Source organism: Azolla caroliniana, unplaced genomic scaffold, assembly GCF_043228905.1.
Source record: "Azolla caroliniana isolate FFs.n. ecotype wild unplaced genomic scaffold, voAzoCaro1.0.p SCAF_13, whole genome shotgun sequence".
In the NCBI taxonomy this organism is placed as follows: Eukaryota; Viridiplantae; Streptophyta; class Polypodiopsida; order Salviniales; family Salviniaceae; genus Azolla; species Azolla caroliniana.
The window spans coordinates 21,179,055-21,202,043 of NW_028230448.1; the positions used below are offsets into that span (position 1 = coordinate 21,179,055).

The window sequence follows — 22,989 nt, forward strand, 5'->3', positions numbered from 1 at the left end:
CCTCTCACACTTACACATAACGCACATCTTTTCTGCTACACAAGAATCATACTCGATTCTTTACACCTTTCTTTAGTAAGTGGGCCTCCACATAAGATGGAACTATTGAGTCTCTTCTGGGATTTGTATATAACATTCTCACCTGTAAAATTGTATATCAAATGGAAGGGGTTTTGGTTTTGGAAAAATAAAGACTATTTATATTCATCATAAATCAATTCATTCAGCATACAAGTCACTTTATAACTAAATCCTTTCTAATACAACATTTAAAAACAAAGAGTCATGGGCATAAATCATAAAGTCAATGACATGGGCACACTTTGAATAAATTCGTAGGCGTATATTGATGCAATAGAAAATTGACACATTTTACTATGGTTGTGATTGAGACAACAATATATACCGTTATAATGACAATGGAAACAAATATATATATATATACAGACACAAAAATTTCATGGAGTGGCAAATCGTACCTTCAACCACAACCATTGGTTGATCATAAGTGATGTAGTTATCTAGACAATGAAGAAAGAGAGCAAGGAAGTGATGGAGAAAGTTCTGACTACTTTGAGGGGTGGTAACATCTTTTTCATTAGGTTATGTGTGTAAATGTAGTGATCAAAAGTCTATAATACTCATTACCTAATACTATTTAGAGTATTTATAACAATATTTACAAAATTTCCCAACAAAACCCTAACTTTTCTTGAATATTGAGATCACTTTTTTTATTCCCAAATTAATCCTATCTCTCCATTATAGAGGAAGATGAAGACGAACTAATAGTATGTGAATGTATATGTGTATGTCCATTGGGAGAAACCTAAATACCATCAAAATGTGATCTATGCGATGGGTCAAGGCAATGATGAAGATGAAATTTAAATTTTGTCAAATGTTATGCCATTTGATAGTGTAGAGCAAGCATATACTCGTGGAGTGTTTTGAAGAATTAATGTTTTTGGACAAGACAAGTTCTATGCCAAAGTCTTAGGTATCGTATGGACGAGTTTACCTACATATAATATATTGGAGTCCTTGGGATGCTTCAACTAGCTCTTAGGGTTATTGTGAGCATGAGGCAAGCCTTCAGCGTCATTTCAAGGCCATTTCTTCTATTTTTATTGTTGGTGACTTTGTATGGACTAGTACCCATATGCTTAATTGTTTCTCCTACATTGTTTTTCACAACATTAAGTAGTGTAGTTGGCATAAAGTGTTGGTGGCAATCATTATTCAGTATTTCGCAATCTCATCATAATTAGGTGACCTTGGCCATTAATTCTTTATATCCCTGTTTTATTTATTAGAGAGAAAGAAAACCCAAGCTCCATAATGATCACTCCTTATATTTTGCAAGGACATCTAGCAAAGTAAACATATAGTGAGACTTGAGATGGGGGGTGCATTGGTTAATATAAGCACTCCGAGGATCGCACATCGTGGAGTGATGTGATGCGCAGAGAAGTGTGCCACTCACATACAAGTCTTATATTTAAATCCCAGTACTCTCAGATTAGCTGTCCATCGGTCCAAAAAGCCAATAATTTATCAAAGTAATTTGGGGGAGGGGAGGGTTGACTTGGATACCAAGACAATTTTGGTGGACATAATTTGGGGAGGGGAGGGTTGACTTGGATACCAAGACAATTTTGGTGGACATAATTTGGGGAGGGGAGGGTTGACCATATATATATATGGTGAGATTGGGAGTTTATATATATACATATATGACCTTACCACCATTACCATCAAGTTGGCATTAGCTTCAGAGGAATTCCAAGGAACATGATGAGGCTCCTCCACCTTCTACCTGCTCTTGCCATCTTCGTTACTTGCGTGAGCCCCATAATCTATGGTGTCTCGGCACAGTCGAGCGCGGCAACGTGCACCACAAGCCTCCAAGCATTGCAAACGGCTTGCGGTAGTGACACGAGTACCACGACCACATGTTGCCCTGTCTATGAATTTCAAGTCAATGCCTACTACGATTGCTATTGCAACCGTAACACCACTGCCCTCCTCGGACTTGCCACCCTCTGCTCCTTCACGCTTCCCCAGAATCTCACTTCATGCTTCCCATCAGGTAAGTATATGTATGTATGTATGTATGTATATATATATATATATATATATATATATATATAGGAATCCTTTCATGAATCAAATAAATAGGCTAACTATAGTAGCTTAATGCACCCCATGTATACACACTATAGTAGCTTCTTCTTCTTCTTCTTTTTTGTACTGATTGTGTATGTGCAGCCACACCACCGCCCCCATTACGATCTCCACCCCCACCGCCAACGCCAACGCCACCACCTCCGTCTCCATCTCCGCCGCCAACAGCAACTTGCGCTGCGGCTTGGCAGGCTCTTCGTACTACTTGCAATAATGGCACACTCACCCAATGTTGTAATCAGATCTCAAGCTCTATGATTAACACTCCAAGTTGCTATTGTGAGTTCACCAGTCTCAATGTTACCACCTTCTATCGCCTTGTTGCCCCCGACGTATGTAACCTGGCTGTCCCTCCCACCGTTTCCACATGCATCGCTGGTACATATTGCCTCTTTCTCGATCATGCATATATCTATATATCTATGTGTGTGTGTGTGTGTGTGTGTGTGTGTGAGAGAGAGAGAGAGAGCATGAGCATGAGCATGAGCATGAGCATGAGCATGAGCAAATGGATATGGAGCTCATAATGCAATGGGGTCAGCCTCCCTTTGGCTTTCTTTCGTTGTTTTTAAATCGAAGCTACTTGTTTTTCTCAGGCTTCTCTCCTCCTCCACCATCGCCACTCACATCACCGCCTCCGCCTCCGCCTACTCCTCGCTCCCCGCCTCCACCATTGCCACTATCGCCTCCGCCGCCACGATCATCACCACCTCCTCCACCAGTAAACACAACAATCTCGACTTCTCCGACTCCTCCTTCCCTCATTAATGGTGCTAATTTTCTACCCACATCCACACAAACCCCCCTCATCATGCTTCTAACTACACTACTCCTCGCCTTCTTCTTCATGTGAACTCAGGCATTCCTCCACAGATGATTGATTGATGATGATGATGATGATGATGATGATGATGATCCACCATAATAATAACCTACTTATATATATTAATATAATATATGTATACATACCACACAAGAAAAACACCATCTGTACCATTTACATTCCCAATAATGATCAAAATATGTATAACTGTGTGTGTGTCCCTAGTGAGAACCATATCACAATGTTTTTTTGTATTTAATTTTTGGGATCGCCCATAGGGATGGAGTAATGATTTTTCTTTCACTTAGCTTGTGAGATATAATAACTTTAGTGCCCAATATTGTAGGCTTGGAAAATTTTGTTTCATATTCTTGGTCCGAGTGCTTTTAAGTCCGCTAATGAACTCGGCAGATACGGGGAGATGGGAACTAAGTTGATTAAAGTCTCAAAGTAATTTGGTCTGAGATTCATCTCTCCAAGATTCCTCGGAAGATGGCAACCAAGTTATTAGAGTGTTGACACTCATGATTAAGACCACCTTGCTGGACACATGTAGCTTTAACTCAACGTCAATTTCCTTTTGAACAAACCACTCAAATACGCCAAATTTTGAGAATTTTGGAGTGTAGAATAGTACAAAAGAGAAATTGTCCATTTCTTTGCTTGCCACAAACCCCATGTGAATGTTTCAACAAGTCTCTTTTGTTCAGAGTGACACAAGAATACGATGTCCATATGTAGCGATCTAGGGACACCCACACTTGTGCATTTACAAGGCCCGATGTAATTACCCTTGTGATACAAGGTTTCCCAATGATTCGCAAGGCATATAATTACCCTTGTGATACACGTTTACACATATCATGCACATGGATTCTAATTGTAATAAATCATGCGTAATGATACTAATTTTAGGATGAAATGCAAAATGAATTTTACCTCGTTGATTGAAACTGAATGAGAATATAGTGATATCAAGTCTCACAAACAAATACAAATAATATAAATTAGAAAAGAACATACACTACAATTGTTACGTTTCGAACCTTGCACTTTGACATAGAGACAAACCTTATGAAAAATTTGAGAGCTTGAAAGTTGACACAATTTGATAGATTAGGTTTATGTATGTGTGTATTGAAAGATCTACATCATGTATGTATGTATGCAGGTTGGTATGTACATGCGTATCAATAAAAATATTGCTTGCAACTTGAGAAAATCGTGTGATCAAGTATTGTAAGAATAAGTGTAGCTTCAAGATGTATTACATATGCATGTAGATACTATTGATTTTAGAAGCTTCCAGAAAGCTCCAGAAGCTTGTGCATGAAAATGAGTCTTTGCATGGAACTACATTTAGAGCCCACAAACATGTATAAATACAAGGGTTCACCTTGGCCTTGGCCTTAGTCAAGGTGAATACGGAAGCATAATTCAGTTATTGTTCTCTTGTCTATTTTCTCTCTCTCTTTCTTGTTCTCTTGTCTGTGCCGTCTCTCTCTCTTAGTATTAAGCCTCGTCTACTTGTCAGTGACACTATGTAAATGTGAATGCTCTTTTTTTTGCTTTTTCTTTTTCCAAAACAAAAACTCCTTCCATTATTTATAAAACTTTACAAGATTATAATGTATAAATCCCTGTAGGGATGCGATAGTTCCATCTTATGTGGATGCCCATTGACTCAAGAAAGGGAGAGGATGACCATTGTTGGATGAAGGCTATTCGTTGTCTTTCAACTCCATCGGAGCCGCCCTTAAGGCCATCATATTGGCTCTTTAGAGAGGCTACAATTTCACTCCATATCTCTTGCAGGAGAATGCTCATTTTTCAATTCTTTGTAAATATGATGGATGAATTTTAAACTTAGTCTAATTAATTTTCTTCTTATTACTGATTGTGTAGTGGGATGAAAGTTTTTGTCCAAATATGTGCATGATCTTATCATAGAATGGAATTATGAGAATAATGTGAATGCACGCATTTTTTTATGGTTTGCATTATCTTGTATTGTGTATGTTCAAAGTCCTTACTATTTGCTTTACCTAACTTTACATTTTTCACACTTCTTGAATGTGTAGAATGCTCAAGACCAAACGGTTTGTGATATTCCAAACTATGAATTTAATGAACCACAAATATGACTATATAGTTAGAATAAGTATACCCATGATGAAAAGAATAGTAACACATGTCATGGTCAATGTATCAACATTTTGGATTTTTTGAGAGTAGAATCCTCGTGGTTGATCCTTACATTAACATGTACATCATTGTTGAACTTTTCTTATTTTATTTCCAAAGAAATTAGATATCAAAGTGTATCCATTGATATCAAGATCGCAATTTAGACTCTATGTAAACATGATGGAACAAGAGATAAACCTATACAATCCATGTTAATTGTTATATGGTAGGGCATCCTATTTTTATGTCACAATTTATCATGGTTAATGTACATGTTGATGTAGTCTTATTTGGGCCCATGACATATGTAATATTATATTTGCACCTGACTAAAGTTTCATGAAAATAAGGATTAGAATGCTAATGTAGTTGTTACATGTAAGAAGAGAACACGAGTCTCCTAACCTAGATCAACATGCTAAAAAGAAAGAAAGAAAGAAAAAATTATCATTACTCTAAACATTATCATCGTTCTTCTTTGTTATGTTTTACCAAGTAGTAATAAAAAAGAGCTTTCCTTATAACCAAAAAACTTATAACTAGGTGTAGAGTTAGTCAATGTCAACCCATTTTCGATGGAATCATCAAAGTGGTAGAAAGGTAACTTTCTTTTGAATTTATCCTAGTATGTGAATGTACAATGGACTAACATTGGGAGGGTAAATAAGGGGGTCTCTAGATGAAAGAAACTATTCATTGCAACTTGCTTTTAGGGGTTCGATTTCCCTAAGACTTAGTTTTATTTACTTTCTTTCTTTTTCCAAAACAAAACTACTTCCATTAGTTAAGGCAATGTACATAGGATAATATATGACTCATATCTTATAGGCCAACTTGCATGTCGAAAAGAAAACAACATGTGTAAAGGAAACAACACAAAAACTCCAAAACACCACATCAATCGATGAGCATAGCATTACTCGACCGCATATCGTCCACATGAGCCTCATACAGCCCGAATTTAGTATATACATCCTCCAATCTCTTCTCGTGGCGCCACCCATCTATATGTTAGGTACACTCGGAGGGAACGGCCACCAAATGCTTTATTATAATTTCCATACTCTCAACAAACTTCAAACAATTGTGATGGATATTCAACATATGTTTTACCTCCCACGACTTCGCCTATGTTGCAAGAGAAGTGATATCTCCTTTAACACGATCTTCATTTGCCACATTGTCCCATACTCTCATTGTAGGTGCTCAATGATGTACTTTTTGTGTTCTTCGTCTTCATCCTTACATTAGGAACCAAGGACATTTATGCAATTGTAGGGAATATAATGAAACATTTATAAGATTTCATGAACATCTAGAGTGGGTCTCCATTTGAGGGAGGTATGACTCAACTAGGTCATTTAACCTCTTTTTAAAGAGAACCCCACCTCTTAAACAAATCACATTAAGATTACATTCAACCCCGAGAGAATCAACACATGAATGTGTAGAAGATGCAAGTGTGTGATCTTGCACCGTGTAGATCTAAGGTTGTGTGTGTTGTTGGTTGATTACGACATCTAACGCACCTTTCGTACCTCTGCAAAAATAAGGTAGGCCAAGAAATTATTGACCACTAAAATGTCAATAATATTTACCTCAAAATACAAATCTTTCACCATCCTCACCTTCTAGCATTGGTCTAGTGCCATCATTACGTCAAGACTCAAGCCCTCTTACATGGAGCAACTAGAAATTAAGAACTCACATAAAGAAAAAATGCAATAAAGAATGTGTATGTGTATGTGTATTTCCAAACTCCAATTAAGAATTTGTTTAGAATGTCAATGGATTGCCTAATTTCTCATTTCAATATGATTGACATGTTTTAAAATTACATATTCCTTGAAATTGTAATTTACATGTCATATCCAAATGTTAAATCTAAACATAAAGACAAGTTGAGATATTTTTGTGAATGCATCATTTGCTAAATGTTAGTGGATGCACCTAAACTAGTATGATACATGAACAAGGCTCCAAAATGTTTGTAATGCATCCATATTTAGATTATAGTGGGTTGAATATCAATTGTTTCTTTTGGGCAAATTGATATTTGTTTCTAGTATAGCAACTAGACCACCCATAACACGTTGAAAAACTAAATCAATTCTCTTATTGACTAACCGGTTGTCAACTGTAAATGAAAATATGGCAATCTTATTTTCATAAAATGCTCCCCATCAATTTGACCCGAGGATGTGAATGTGTATACTTCTAAGGTCCAATTGAAAGTTTTCAAATGTGGATAACTATGGTGCATTGAAATTGAAATATAAGGTTATTGGTTTTAAGTCTCCAACCATTACATTTGATGTTGCATTGGGCATAATAATTCTTTCCATTATTAAAAAAAAAAGGAAGTCTATGTACATCAACCATTTTGAGTCTTTTGAAAAGTATTTAAAGATTGACTTGTTTTGCAATGCATTAACTTATCCGAACCCAAGGATCTTCACCATTATTGTTATGTGTTATAAGCGAAGAAGAAAGATATATAAAATGAAAATGTCAATTTATCAATTTTATAATAATAAATTTTATGAGTCTTAAGTTTCAACATTTCATATAAATATGATATTCTAAACTCAAATTTAAAATATCTTTGCACATTAAAACCTATATTGCCAACCCATAGAACTTGTCAATAACCGATACGAGTGGTTATGCTTAAAATAATTGTATTTTTATCATGATGGAACCTATTAGTGAATGCCAAAAGCATGTGTATGTGTATGTGTATGTGTATGTGTATGTGTATGCCTAATTTAGTTTTCCCGTAATATATTTTTGTTTCCAGAGATAAAATATAAACCATCAAAAGCATGTCGACAATTTTTAAAATAGCCTAAGAGATTTGTCCCTCTGAAAATATATTGTTGTACTTGAAATGTCAATAGATCGATACTATTAATATTCTATTCATCATAAATTAATCCATTTAGCATACAAGTCACTTTATATGACTTTTTAATACAAGGTTCAAAAACAAAGAGACATGGGTGAACCACCATAATATCATATAATCAACGACGTGGGCATACTTTGACTAAACATATTCATAGACATATTGATGGAATGGGAAATTGACACAATGTACAATAGTTGTGATTGAGACAATGACATATATGGTTATTATGACAATGGAAGCAGAACATGTATACACACATAAAAGCATCATGAAGAGCGAAACCGTACCTTCAACCATTGGTTGCTCATAAGTGATGTACATATAGACAATGAAGAAAGAGAGTAAGAAAGTGATGGAGAATGTCCAACCCAAAGTTTAGGTGGCACTACCATCTTTTTCATTTGCGTGGGGTGTGTGTGTGTGTGTGTGTGTGTGTGTGTAAATGTTAGCGAGAAAAAGTCTACAATACTCATTACCCAATACTATTTAGCATATTTTGGTTTAATTGAGGAGTTTATAAGGTATTCACATTATTTCCAAAAAAAACCCTAACACTTCCTAAATACTAAGACCACTTTTGTGGTTCCCAAAAGAATCCTATCTATCCATAATTATTGAGGAAGATGGAGACGAATTGATAGTATGTATATGTATATGTATATGTATATGTATATGTATATGTTCAATCAGAAAACCTAAACACCATCTAAATGTGATCTATGGGATGGGTCAAGGCAATGATGAAGATCAAATTTATGCCCTTAGATAGAGTAGAGCAAGCATATGCTCCTGGAATGTTTCGAAGTATTAATGCAATGATGACACATTCTATGTTGGAGACATAGGTGTCATATAGGGTGAGTATATCCACGTATCTAGGAGTCCATTGGCTCCTAGGGTTTTTGAGAGCCTTCATAGTTGTTAAAGGCCATTTCTTCAATTTCAATTTTTATTTGTAAGGTAGTACACAATTGCTTCGTTGTTTCTCCTACATTGTTGTTCACAACATTTCCAAGTGTAGATACCATAAAACGTTTCGAGTAGTCATGATTTGGTACTCTTGCAATCTCATCATAATTAGGTGATCTTGGCCATTAATTATGTATATCCCTGTTTTATATATTAGAAGGAAAGAGAAACCAAGGTCAATGTTCAACCCTTACAGTTTGCAACGACATCAATCTAGTGAAGAAAACATATAGCGAGAGACTTGAGACGGGGTGCATTGGTTAGTATATGCACTATGAGGATCTAAACGATGTTATAGGACGGAGTGACATGATGCGGGCGGAACATGGGTGTACAAGTCTTTTTTTATTTTTTCCCCAAGAAACCCATTGCAAGTCTTATATTTAAACCCCAATAGTCTCTCATATAATTCATTAGCTGTTCTTGGGAACAAAACAAAAAGCCAATAATTTATCAAAGTATGTAATGATAGGGGTAATTTGGATTGACTTGGGTGCCAATACATTTTTGTCTTGACATAATCGACCAAAAAAAAAGGTGAATTTGAGGCTGACTGCTACTAGCTGGGTCAGAACATGGATTAGAATCCCGCGTGTGTGTGTTTGTGTATGTAGTATGTACATACATACATATATGTAACCCTGACATTACCATTAAGTTGGCATTAGCTTCAAGAGGAATTCCAAAGAACAGAGCAAGACATTGATAATGGTGATGATGATTAGGAGGCTCCTCCACCTTCACCTCCACCTCCTGCCTGCCCTTCTCTTCCTTACGGCCCTGAGCCCTGTAATCGATGGTGTCTTGGCGCAGTCGAGCGCGGCGACGTGCACCGCGAGCCTCCAAGCATTGGTAACGGCTTGCGATTCTAATAGTACCTTAGCCACATGTTGCCCTGTCTACCAAACTCAAGTCAATGCCTACCCGGACTGCTATTGCTCCGCTAATACCACTATCCTCATCCAACTGGCCACTGCTTGCTCCTTCACGCTTCCCCAGAATCTCACTTCATGCTTCCCACCAGGTACATATACATATACATAACATACATACATACATACATATATATATATATCAAACTAAAGCAGGGCACACACTATAGTAGCATAATGTTCCCCATTTATTCCATCCATATATATGTTCAAACGCCATGTATATTTAATTACATACAGCCTTATCTGCCTGGCTATGCGATTGGAATGGATGAATGGATGCTTGTATATATTTTACTGCTACAGACATGAATGATATTTGCGTAATATATATATATATATGTCCACTTGCAGGATGCATCCCTCATTATCTATATCTATATATATATATATATTATGCATTCTTGATGTGAAGCCATAGGATTTGGAGAATCAAATTATGGTGACTGCATGTCTACTTAAATCTTAGTGATTGTATTATTTGCAGCAACATCACCATCACAATCACCATCACCACCACCATTGTCACCATCACCACCCCCACCTTCACCTCTAACGTCTCCACCCCCAGCCCCAGCCCCAACATCTCCGCCTGCCTCCTCCAATTCTACTAACACTACTTGTGATGCGGCGTGGGAGGCTCTTGTTACGGCTTGCAATAATGGCACACTCACCCAATGTTGTAATCAGATCTCGATCTCTATGACTGACACTCCAAGTTGCTATTGTGAATTCGACCGTCTCAATGTCACTACCTTCTATAACCTGGTTGCTCCCAACACATGTAACCTGCCTGTCCCTACCACCGTTTCCTCATGCCTCGCTGGTAAGCAAATCAAAACGAACCTTTCTTTGTTCATGACATATTAAGTTTGCCTAAGTTCACACCAAAATTCCATCCATCAATCACTCGCTCATTCCAGAGAAGTTTTAGGGTTTGCTTGTATGTGTATGTGTTGTGACTGCGTTGTTGTTCTGTACGTCTTTTTTGTATGTTGTTTTAATGCGAAATCTAATTGTTTTGCTCAGCCTTGTCTCCTCCTCCTCCTCCTCCTCCTCCTCCTCCACCGCCGCGATCATCACCACCGCCTCCGCCACCACGATCATCACCACCACCTCCTCCTCCTCCTATTACTACCACCCTCTCGCCGCCGCCTCCACCAGTAACCACAACTACCTCGTCTTCTCCGCCTCCTCCTCCCCAACAATCTAACACGCCCACCCTCATTAATGGTGCTAATTCTCTACCCACGGCCACACAAACACCCCTCATCATGCTTCTAACTACACTACTCCTCGCCTTCTTCTTCATATGAACTTAGGCATTCCTCTACAGATGATGGATTGATTGATTGATGGATGATGATGATGATCCACCATAATAAGAACCTACTCTATATATACATACCACATGTCAAGAAAAACACCATCTGTACCTAATACCTTGGCACTCTAATATCTCCCATAGCATTCCCAATAATCATCAAAATACATGCACATGTGTGTTTTTGTGCCCCCCCCCCCCCCAAAAAAAAAAAAAAAATCACAATGTTTTTTTGTAAATTCAATTTGTGGCATTTTGCCCAAAGGGATGGAATAATGGATTTTCTTTTCCAATTAACATGTGATGTCTAATAGCTTCAGTCTCCAAATGTAGCTTCCCAAATTTTGTTTTGTATTCATGGAATCTGAGTACATACTCCTCTTAAGTCCACTGCTGAATGTGGATACGATACGGAACTAAGTCGATGATTAAAACCTCGAAGTAATTTTGTCTAGGGTATTGGTTAGACTTCATCTCTCCAAGGTTCATCCCAAGATGTCAACAAGTTATTACATTGTTGACCTAATGATTTAAGACTACCTAGCCAGAACAACTCAAATACGCCAAATTTTGAGAAAATGTGGAGCGTAGAATACAAAAGAGGAATTGTGCATTTCTGCTTGGCACAAGCCCCACGTGAAAGCTTCAACAAGTCTCTCTGTTCACACACAAGAAGTCTTCAAACTCATATGGTGCGATCTAGTATCGTAAGAATATGGATGGCTTCAAGTTGGAAGGCATGCCAAAAATCAATCCTCGTCTAACTACATCTCATGTATGCATTCTTTGTGAGTACATGCATGAATTAATTATTACCTACATATACGTAGGTGGATACCATGTAAATGAGAAAGCTCATTTTTGTATTACATGTAATTACGACCGATTAATTTCCTTCTTATGACCGATGGTGTGTTTGGGATAAAACTTTGTGTGGATGGAAGTATGACAATCATTAAATTGTAAGTATACGGTATACCCATGAATCATGATCAAAAGAATTATAGTCACACACGTCATTGTCTATGTATCAAATTTTTTGGATTCTGTGAGTTAACGTGTCCATAATCTTGGCTTTTTTATTTTATTTTCGAAGACTTTACATGTCAAATGAATTGGTTGATATCAATGGAAATTTTCCACAATATTGTAATGTAGAGTCTTCGTAAGCAAGTGGAAACAAGAGATAAACATTTGCAATCGATGTTATTCTTCCTTATGTGGTAGGTTGTGCTATTTTTATATCACATTGTCTCATGGTTTATGAACATGTTGGTGTAATATTATTTGGGCACATGATATATGTAACATTATGTTGGCACATGATTGAAGTTTCATAAAATGGCTTTGATGAGAACTAAGTACGTAAACCACTAAATAAAAAGAGCTTTACTTTCATCATTTTTGGCTTGCAAATAGGGCAAGTTGATTAGTGTAGCGAGTATTTTTAGGAATTACCCTTGTCTAGCTAGTTGATTAGTTCCTTTCATTTCTTTGATCCACTTGGTAGGAACCTATTCTAACAACTAAAGGGCTAATCAATTTTGTAAGTGCACTTGATAAAAGCATTTCCCATAGATGCTTTCAACCAATATTGCTATTAGTATTCAGACAAATTTGAGGATTTTATGTTTTTAGGTGAAGGCATTGTAGTCGAAACAAGTAGAATTTTGGAAAGCTAGTGAAATTATCGAGGTATATTCACAAGACTTTCTTGAATGAAAAACCTTCAATGGATGTAGACAAATAGTAGGAGGACATTAAATGGGGATATGAAGAGTCATTTGATTGCATGGCTCCAACTAAAACCAAACATTGTTGATTTCTTGTTGGTGGGAGCTTTGAAATGTGTTTACTAGATGGATTTGTCATCGGGGACTCTTCGTTGGGAACTCGAGAATACGATGGTCATGACAATAGAGGCATAGGATATTTTCTTGTGAATATCAACGGTGTGCATTAGTAAGAGGTTCAAAATGAGATTTGTTCAATCTCCATCGATATCCGGGTATCAGTTACCTTGGAAGGCGGTGAACTCAACGAGGCAGGTGAGGCTGATATTGACGATGTGTATCGTTGGAAAGATCAAGAAACTTTTGTCCTTGCACTATTCTTTGTGAAGTTGAAAAAGTTTAATGCCACATAAAAGTATTTGTGAAATTGCTTGCAACAAGGGCGTGGACACTGAAAAGTTTAACAAAAGATTCTTGATTTCACTTTGGAGGCCTCGATGGAAGTGGCCGCACAAAGCTTAGTTGTCCCATTGAACATCACATGCAAGTTGCGGAAACTCGGAAGTCTTACCATTATGTAATGAATAGCCTGTGCTAGTGAGGGTAGTTCAATGTTGATCTGTACTGTTGAATGTTTATTCATGCTCCATACTGGCATCAAAGTCTTGTCGAAGACGTGACAATATTTGAACTAGAGGTGCAAAGTAGGCCTATGCCTAGCCCGAGAGAAGAGTGACTATGAGACTGACTCGACAAAAATCATCATAATAGCCTTGGGGTTGTAGTCGGGTGCTAAGTTAGATCTCATTAATAAACCGTTGGTATGACATCCTCATGCCCTCAAATTTGTCTAGTAGACTGACCTTAGGCTCCAAAACATTAGCTGCTGAAGAAACCACTAATGAAGTTTCATGAAGCTTTTGCAATTACTCCTAAAGACCTTGCAATTTCCATCACCTTGTTTGGGTTATCGGTGAAGTCAAACATGATGAGGCTTAGGAAGGGGAAGCTGAACAATTTGTTGTGAATAGTTAGAGCGGAGCAAAAAGGAGACAAGGAATATGAGATAAAAGACAATATGTTAAAAGAAAAATAATTAACAGTACTTATAATTATGTGAATGTTGTTGTTCACCTTGATAGGGATCAAGATGAACAACTATATTTGTACATGTTCTAGAGAATTGCATGTAGGCAAAGAATATTTTGAAAATATGCATGCATCCTCTGCAATTTTCGAGGAATTTCTAGAATACCAAAATTATTCTAAATGAAGAAGTGTTTTCTTATAACCACATGATGTATTGAGATGCTCTATCTATAATATTTGGCGAAGACATGGGAGGTTGGGGGTTCGATTCATGTTTGTGAGACATGACTCCACAAGATCATCTAACCTCTGTTTGAACACAACTCCACTTTCATCATGAATCACATCATGTTTCTCTCGAATATTGTATTAAATTCCAAGAGAATTAACACATAATTGTGTAGAAGTTGGTGGTCTGATTTACCAACTTGTATGTTTAAGGTCATGACAGAAGTCTATTGGTTACAACTTCTAGCATGCCTCTAGTAAGTGTTAACAAAAAGAAACACCATTTACAATTAAAAATTAAGAACTCGATTAAAGAAAGAATATTATATACTATGCACCAACTAGAATTTACGAAATGGGCATTATGGCCAGGCAAGGTGTCATGTTGAAAATGTAAGGATTATAACTTCTAAGGACAGAGATGAAGACATAAGAGATTACAAACTAGATATTGGAATTAACATATAAACTTCTACATATTTTCTTTGATGAACTCACACTCAAATATGTGGTACTGTAGTGACTTAAATACATCTAAAATGTGACTATTGTAGTTGTAATAGTCACTCCTATTTTTAGATAATTCTACCTAACTAGTTAGTTTCTATTTAAAATTAGAGTTCTTTTCGACAACCCCCTTAACTCTAATTCCTATAGGTTACTGAGAGAGACTTAGCCCAATATTTTTGCAATAGTTCCAATGTTTAATACTTGGAATTGGCTTCGTTAAGAAATCAACCCATTTTTTTGGAAAAAAAGAAGAAGAAATCGGCCCACATGTCTTGAGTAGAGGTATAGTTGATGTCGAGGGTATGTTCTTCGACAAGTTCTGTTATAAAGTGGTATCGGGCCCGAATATGTTTATTTTGGTCGGTGATTTTTCGGTTCTTGGTGATCTTGACACATGACTGATTGTCACACTATAACCTAAAAATTTGGAAATTTGTAAAATATCTAATTCTTGGATTATCGATTGAAGCCAAAGACCTTCTTTAGCTATAAGTGTGGCTGCGATATATTCAGCTTCAGTAGAGAAGAGGGAGACAATGGCTTGCTTTTTCGTACGCCATGCAATCGCTCATCCTGCAAAAGTAAACAAAAAACCTGATGTGGAGCGAGAAGAATCAACATCTCCTCCCCAATTTGCATCAGTCCATCCTTGTAGTGGTGTTGTGTTGACAACCATGCTTGTATTTTGGAGTTGTCTACCCCAAAGTATGCCTTATAAGTGAGTACCGTATTTCGAGTGTACTTTAAGTACCGTAGTACTCGTTTGAGTGCAACCCAATGATTAAGACCTATTTTTTCCATCAATCTTGAGAGAAAACCAGTTGAAAATGACTAATATGATCTTGTGCAACTCACCAATTACCGGAGGCTCCCTAATATTTGGAGATAGGGAATATTCTTCATAACACATGGTACGATGAATGGTGAGGATATCGGAGAGCATTCAACCATACTGAATTTATTCAAGATGTTGTCCAGATACTTTGCTTGTGCAAGTGATAGTATCCCTAGGCTCTGATTCCTCTATACATGAATTCCAAGAAAATGCTCCCATAGCTCAAGATGTTTGACCGGAAAATGATGTTGTAGCTCCCTGATCACCTCTAGAATCTCTTTTTCAAAAGTTCCTGCTATGGGCAAGTCATCCACATAAACTCCTAATATGATGAATTCTGATTTTGTCTTCCGTGCATATAGGTTTGGTTCAGAGTAAAGCCGTGTGAAGTTGGCATTGAGCAAGAACTTATGTAGCTTGGCATGCCATTTTCTTGGAGATTGTTTTACTCCATAAAGTGGCTTGTGTAGCTTGCATACATAGTCAAGATACTTGTCATTTTCCATCATTTTGGGTTGTTCCATGTAGATAGTTTCTTCTAAATCTCCATGAAGAAATGTTGTTTCGATATCTACATGATGCACTTCCAAATTGAGGTATGCTAATATTGCAAGCAAAGGACGAAGGGATGTTATTCTCAATGTAGGTGAGAAAGTCTCATGATAGTCGATGACGGGAATCTGTGAAAAGCCTCGAGCTACCAATCAAGCTGTGAATAAGATTGGAGTCCCATGAGCATCACACTTCTTGGTAAAAAGTCATTTGCAACTGACAATGTTGGAGTTGGGTGGCCGAGGGACAAGAGTCCATGTTTTGTTTTTAGTAAGAGCAGCTGCCTCCATATGCATAGCATCTATCCAAGTTTCTTTTTCTGTGCTCCAGAGCACTTGTGTAAGATTAATGATCGGTGCAAGATCCCCTCCTTCATCTTTCATGTCTACTATAAATGCCGATATGTCAGATTTGACTTCAACAATGAAGTGCTTTGAGAGGTCTTCTATGATGTTATAGATGTCACTTAACAGTTTTACCTTTTTCTTGCCCCCTTTTTTATTGTTTTCTAACGCCTCATCTTTGTTACAATGTTCATCATCTGAATCTTCGTCTTCTAATATGATGTAGTTTTGGATTGTTGAGTTACTAAATATACCATTTGCTCCATTGATTGTATCAGGTTTGCCTCCCAATGCGAAGATATATAATTATCTCTTTTGCATGAGCATGAGCATGTGGATGTGCCATCTTAATAATCCATAGCTATCTCCTTCTTGCTTTTATTTAATGTGAGAAGCTCATAATGCATGCAATGGTAGCCTACCTTCTTTTTTTCCCTTTCATTGTTTTAATGCGAAAGCTAATTGTTTTGCTCAGCCTTGTCTCGCCTTCTTCTTCATGTGAACTTAGACATTCCTCCACAGATGATTGATGATGATGATCCACCATAATATAACCTACTTTATATATTATATATACTGTGACACAAGAAAGACACCATCTGTACCTAATACCTTGGCACTCTAATATCTCCCATAACATTACCAATAATCATCAAAATACATGCACATGTGTGTTTTTGTGTCCCCCCTTATCAAAGGCTCCAAGGGATCAAGAACAAAAGCACAATGTTTTTTTTGTAAATTCAATTTGTGGCATTTTGTCCAAAGGGATGGAATAATATATTTTCTTTTCCAATTAACATGTGTCAAATGTATAATAGCTCGACAGTCTCCAATGCAGCTTCCCAAATTTTTTGTTTTGTATTCATGCAATCTGACTGTAACTCCCTCCTATTAAGTCCACTAATGAATGCTGATATGGATACGGATATAGGAACTAAGTCGATGATTAAAATCTCAAAGTACATAATTTTGTCTAGGGTTACATTGGTTAGGCTTCCTCTCTCCAAGATTCGTCCCAAGAGATTGAAGACTACCTAGCCAAAACAACTTGCCCCAAATCTGCTTTTGCACAAACCACTCAAACATGCCAAATCTTGAGAAAATGTGGAGCGTAGAATACAAAAGAAGAATTGTTCATTTCTGCTTGCTTGCCACAAACCCCACGTGAATGTTTCAACAAGTCAAGTCTCTGTTCACACACAAGAAGGCACATCTAGGACGTCCATATACATAAGCAACCCATGTATTTTAGTCTTTATATATCTATACATGACGTATGTATGCGTGTATCAATAAAGGTATCGTTTGCAACGTTAGAGAGTCGTCTGATCTGGTAGTGAAAGAAAATATGGGTGCCTTCAATTTGAAAGACCACTAAAAACCAATCCTCGTCTAACTACATCTCATGTATGCATTCTGTGTGTGTACACGCAACAATTATCTACATACGTAGGTGGATACCATGTAAATGAGAAAGCTCATTTTTTTTATTCAATTTTAAACTCCGACCCATTAATTTCCTTCTTATTACCAATGGTGTGTTGGTATAAAAGATGTTGTGTCAATGGAAGTATGGCAATCATGTGAGCGCACACAAATTTCTTTATTTGTTTGCATTAACTTCTATTCTTTATGTTCAAAAGAATAAATCGTAACTACACCCATGAATCATGATCAAAAGAATAGTCACACACGTCATTGTCTATGTATCAAAATTTTGGAGTTTGTGAGATTAGACTCTCTCTTGGTTGATCTTTACATTAACGTGTCCATCATCTTGTTTTATTTATTTTATTTGCGAAGACTTTAGATGTCAAATGAAGTGGTTGTTAGGTTGATATCAATGGAAATTTTTTCACAATATCGTAATGTAGATAGAGTCTTCGTAAACAAGATGGAACAAGATATAAACCTTTGCAATCCATGTTATTCTTTGTTATGTGGTACGCCGCACTATTTTTATATCATATTGTCTCATGGTTTATGATCATGTTGTTGTAATATTATTTGGGCACATGATATATGTGTTGGGAATTCGGTCCCTCCAGATGAGAACCGGACGAGCCGATGAAAGGAACTGGATCGGATGGGATCTAGAAGATATTCGGAAACCGGATCGGATGGATCCGGTTTGGTATCCGACCGGACATTAGTTTATGTATATGTTCTGATGTGACTATTTCAAGTCATATTTTTAAATAGTCCTAAAGTTATATAAGTATAAATATAACTAGTGCAACAATGCTCAATATGTTGTATAAAGAGAGATGGAGAGGGGAGAGAGAGATACAGAAAGATTTTCTGTTGTAACCGTCGGTAGGTGAAGATAGAGCTCGAGGTCCTTGCCTCTAAGTCACCCATTGTACCCTTCCTCTCATAATGATAGTTGGAGTCTGTGGGCTCTCATGGGTTTTCCCGATTAGGGTTTTCCACGTAAATATTCGGTATCGTTTCCGTGTTTGTGAAAGGAGTCTATGGGCTCCCGTGGTTTTTCCCAATTAGGGTTTTCCATGTAAACATTCGGTATCATGTCTGTTGTCTTAGAATAACCGGGACAAATCGGGGACGAGGTCGAAGTCAAGAGGGAGGCCCACTTGCTTTTATTGTAGAAAGTTGGGGCACTTCCAGAAGAATTGTCGACACTTCCAAAAGGAGAAAGGAACCGACAATGTTGACTCAAAGAAGGGTCAGGATTGGAAAGAAATGACGGCAATCGCAACAAGTGAGGAAGAACTGTTGTTAATCACCGAGAAGAGTGAGTTGCACATTGTTAGCAACAAGATGATGTGGGTGGACGACCCCGGAGCATTGTTCCATTTGACCCCTGACCGGAAATGCTTCTCATCCTACAGAGCCGGAGATCATGGTTGTGTCCGAATGGGGAATGAAGGTGCATGGCGAATTGTCGGCATCAGAGACGTTTTGCTGACGACATCAACTGGGTGCAAGTTGTTGCTGAAAAATGTTTGACACGTTCAAGAGGTTCGGTTGAACCTAATATCAGCCGGTTGGTTGGATGATGAAGGCTACTGGGGTAGCATCTAGAACAGAGTCATGAAGTTCAGTAAAGAAAGCATGATCATGGCCCACACCCGGAAAATCAACACATTGTAACTTATGTGTGCCCGAATATGCCGGGAAGAAGTGAACATAGTATCTGACACTGTTGATGAGTTGTGGCACAAGAGGTTGTGCCACATGAGCTAGAAAGGGGTGAGAAGATTTGCCGAAGATAACCTCATTCCAGAGGTGAAAGATGTGCAACTTGAGAAATGCGCCGATTGCTTGGCCGACAAGCAGAACCGAACCTCTTTCCGGTCGAGACCACCGTCAAGACGGAATGCACTGCTCGAACTTGTGCATACTGATGTATGCCAAGTGGACACGAAGTCACATGCCAGATCGCAGTACTTCGTGACATTCATATAGGACCACAACCGGAAGTTGTGGGTCTCACCGCTAAAGACGAAGGACCAAGTATTATCCGTCTTCAAGGAATTCCATGTGAGAGTGGAAAGAGAAACCGGCCAGAAGCTCAAGGCAGTTCTAGGAGGAGAATACCGACGGTAGTTCGAGGAGTATTGTCGGTTGATGGGAATCCGGCTCGAATTCACTGTGCCAAAGACACCGGAGCTCAACGGATTGGCCGAAAGGATGAACCTGATTGTGATGGAGAGAGTATGGAGCATGCTTGCAAATGCTAGGTTGTCCAAGACGTTTTGGGTTGAGGCGTTGATAACGATGACCTATGTGATAAACAGATCACCCTCAACGCCCTTGGACGGAGACACCACAGAGAGTATGTACCGATAAAGATATGTCTTACTAGCATCTGAAGTTGTTCGACTGTCTCGCCTACGTGCATGTTGCAAAGGACAAGAGAGTGAAATTGGATCTGAAGTTCCGGTCATTCATATTCCTTGGATACGGCGATGATGAGTTTAGTTACCAAGTCTAGGACTTGGTCAACAAGAAGGTTTTTCGGACTCGAGACATAGTCTTCATGGAAGACAAGACTATTGTCGATTGGGATTCGGAGAAGAAGACACGGGACTTCGGGTCGACCGACAGAGATCGTTCGAAAGACACAAGGAACCATTTGGCCGGAAGCTGAATGACACTCAAAGAACTGGCCGGAGTCAGAAAGAAAACCGAACCAACCGAAGAAGAAGAATCGGACACCGGAACCGAACGAGACCCCGATAGTCAAGATGACTTCCATCCGGATGGTGCTGAGCATAACGGCGAGCATGAACCTCGAGGTTGAACAACTCGATGTTAAGACGACGTTCCTTCACAGGGACCTTGAGGAGGAGATTTACATGCAACAACCAGAGGGATTTGTCAAGAAAGGGAAGGAGCATTTGGTGTGCCGATTGAAGAAGAGCTTGTACGGACTAAAGCAAGCTCCCCGGCAAAGGTACCGGAAGTTCGACTTCTTCATGACCGACCAAGGATACCACGTCGATGCAGGGTGACCATTGTGTATTTGTGAAAAAGTTCGATGAAGGAGACTTCCTGATACTGTTGTTGTACGTGGACAATATGTTAATCGTCAGACGAGACCATATCAAAATCGGAATGCCGAAGAAGGCCATGAGTCGGTTCTTCTCAATGAAAGATATGGGCCTGGCAAAGCAGATATTGGGGATGCACATAGTCCGAGACTGGACGAAGAAGCAGTTGTGGTTGTCACAGGAGAAGTACGTGACAAAGGTGCTTCAACGGTTCAACATGACGGATGCGAAGACAGTCAAGTCTACACTTCCGGCAAACTGCAAGTTGTCCGGGAAGCAAAGTTTGAAGACAAAGACAAAGAAGTCGGAGAACACGTTCGTGTTCACAAGTGGAAGGATTGCGCATTCCACTTGTAGAATCTTCTTAAAACGAAGCAAATACACCCTCGCTACAAAAATTGGATGCACTAGTATCACATGTTCCTCAACTTGATGAGAATTTGCAAATATAAAAATACATGATAGGTCTACGAGTGGAGTTCATTAGAAATCATGCAAGTTTAGATGCGTTGATAAGTTAATGTAGGCCTAATAAAGTTCAACAATGGCTCAATATGTCACTACTGTGTGACAAGGGAAACACTAACTTAAAGACTTATATTAATTAGGTAAGTTTTACAAAAATATCAGGTGTACTTGTATCCATACTAATAAAATGAGTTATAATTTATACTTTGACCCATACGTGCATGTATATAATTGTGGAAAATGTAGGATAGTGCACATTAGGATAAGTGATTGGAATAACTAACTTATTAAAGTATTCAATACTTGTATTTAAAGTTGATCTTATCTATTCCTCAGTTTGTTCATATGGGATCAAACCATATGTATGTAATTGTGGACAATGTAAGGCAGTGAACTTTAGGATAATGTTGTGGAAATAACAAACCTATTAGGCTTTCATACCTGTATTTAAAATTGATCTACTCTATTGCTTAGGTGATTCACACTGGATCAAACTACGAACGATAATGCAACTGGAACCATTATCAACACACTACACAATCTAAGCAGCAATGGAATAGAAACACAATAGTTTTAACAATAGAAGACAAAGATCCATAATAACAATATGGACAATCATGGCAACAATTGTAGGGCCATGTTCTGTTAAGGTTAGCTTGGACCAAAATCAGCCTCAATTTAAACTAATTCATGTTTCTCCATAAATTTGGTAGTCAGCTATGCACGCGGTGAAACCAATGTCATAAATCTACTAACCAAGTATATAAAAATAAAATTGAAACATATAGAAGATTATAAAGAATAGAATCCACTAGGTAAACCCCAAAATTTGTATTAATAATGTGAAATCCTAACAAATCGTCAGTGTCATTTTCTTCATAGAGTCTATTACATAGCAATCAATTCATCAACGTCATTTTCTTCATCATCTTGTGTAGAACTCTCTTCGGCTATACATGCATTGGCTTCCCCAGTTAGCCGAGCCAACGAAATATCTTCTATAAGCTCATCATCAAGCTCTATTAGCTCCCCCGGTTCGCCGGCTAATGGAGGAATAGGCTCTCGCGAAGCAGGTTGAAACCTTTCTGTATTAGCGAGGTTCTTTGCACTGACCTCCTCATCCTGGTCTGGGCACTCCCACAAAGCCTTAATCCGCATATTAATAAATATAACCTGGTCCTCGTCCTTCTCCAATGCAACTGTATTTTTAAAGAGCTTCAATGCACATGCAGACATTGTTCCTGTGATGTAAGTAACAAGAAGATTTAGTTGTCAAACAAAAAAGATTCGGGATTGGTTATCTCAAGATCGTTACCCTAGTTCGAGGAATACCTGTGTCAGAAAAGAGATCTAATATCCAGTCTCCTTCGATAGAAA

At 38.1% G+C, this 22,989-nt stretch overlaps 2 protein-coding genes and 1 long non-coding RNA gene across 3 annotated transcripts in view; all 3 read left to right on the forward strand.

The window, feature by feature from the left end:
• The first annotated feature begins 1,711 nt into the window (after positions 1-1,711).
• LOC147856656 (uncharacterized) lies at positions 1,712-3,040 on the forward strand. Its single transcript, XM_087329146.1, has 3 exons — positions 1,712-2,092; positions 2,272-2,565; positions 2,784-3,040. The coding sequence occupies exons 1-3, from the start codon at positions 1,795-1,797 to the stop codon at positions 3,038-3,040; spliced, it is 849 nt and encodes a 282-aa protein (XP_087185272.1). The 5' UTR covers positions 1,712-1,794.
• A 1,152-nt stretch (positions 3,041-4,192) lies between these two features.
• LOC147856657 (uncharacterized) overlaps positions 4,193-22,989 on the forward strand; it is a 44,981-nt gene continuing 26,184 nt past the window's right edge. Inside the window, exon 1 of the long non-coding RNA XR_015530659.1 lies at positions 4,193-4,289. This is a non-coding gene — a long non-coding RNA (uncharacterized LOC147856657). The remainder of the gene's footprint in view (positions 4,290-22,989) is intronic.
• Positions 9,744-11,630, forward strand: LOC147856658 (uncharacterized). The gene is made up of 3 exons (XM_087328984.1): positions 9,744-10,101; positions 10,497-10,835; positions 11,039-11,630. Exons 1-3 carry the CDS (start codon positions 9,786-9,788, stop codon positions 11,323-11,325), a joined length of 942 nt encoding a protein of 313 aa, XP_087185110.1. The 5' UTR covers positions 9,744-9,785; the 3' UTR covers positions 11,326-11,630.

Bases quoted from the DNA above. Each gene is read 5' to 3' on its own strand.
- LOC147856656 (XM_087329146.1), top strand. From the start codon at position 1,795: ATGATGAGGCTCCTCCACCTTCTACCTGCTCTTGCCATCTTCGTTACT. The intron at 2,093-2,271 runs GTAAGTATATGT...GTGTATGTGCAG, and splicing joins CACTTCATGCTTCCCATCAG to CCACACCACCGCCCCCATTA. The intron at 2,566-2,783 runs GTACATATTGCC...TGTTTTTCTCAG, and splicing joins CGTTTCCACATGCATCGCTG to GCTTCTCTCCTCCTCCACCA.
- LOC147856658 (XM_087328984.1), top strand. From the start codon at position 9,786: ATGGTGATGATGATTAGGAGGCTCCTCCACCTTCACCTCCACCTCCTG. The intron at 10,102-10,496 runs GTACATATACAT...TATTATTTGCAG, and splicing joins CACTTCATGCTTCCCACCAG to CAACATCACCATCACAATCA. The intron at 10,836-11,038 runs GTAAGCAAATCA...TGTTTTGCTCAG, and splicing joins CGTTTCCTCATGCCTCGCTG to CCTTGTCTCCTCCTCCTCCT.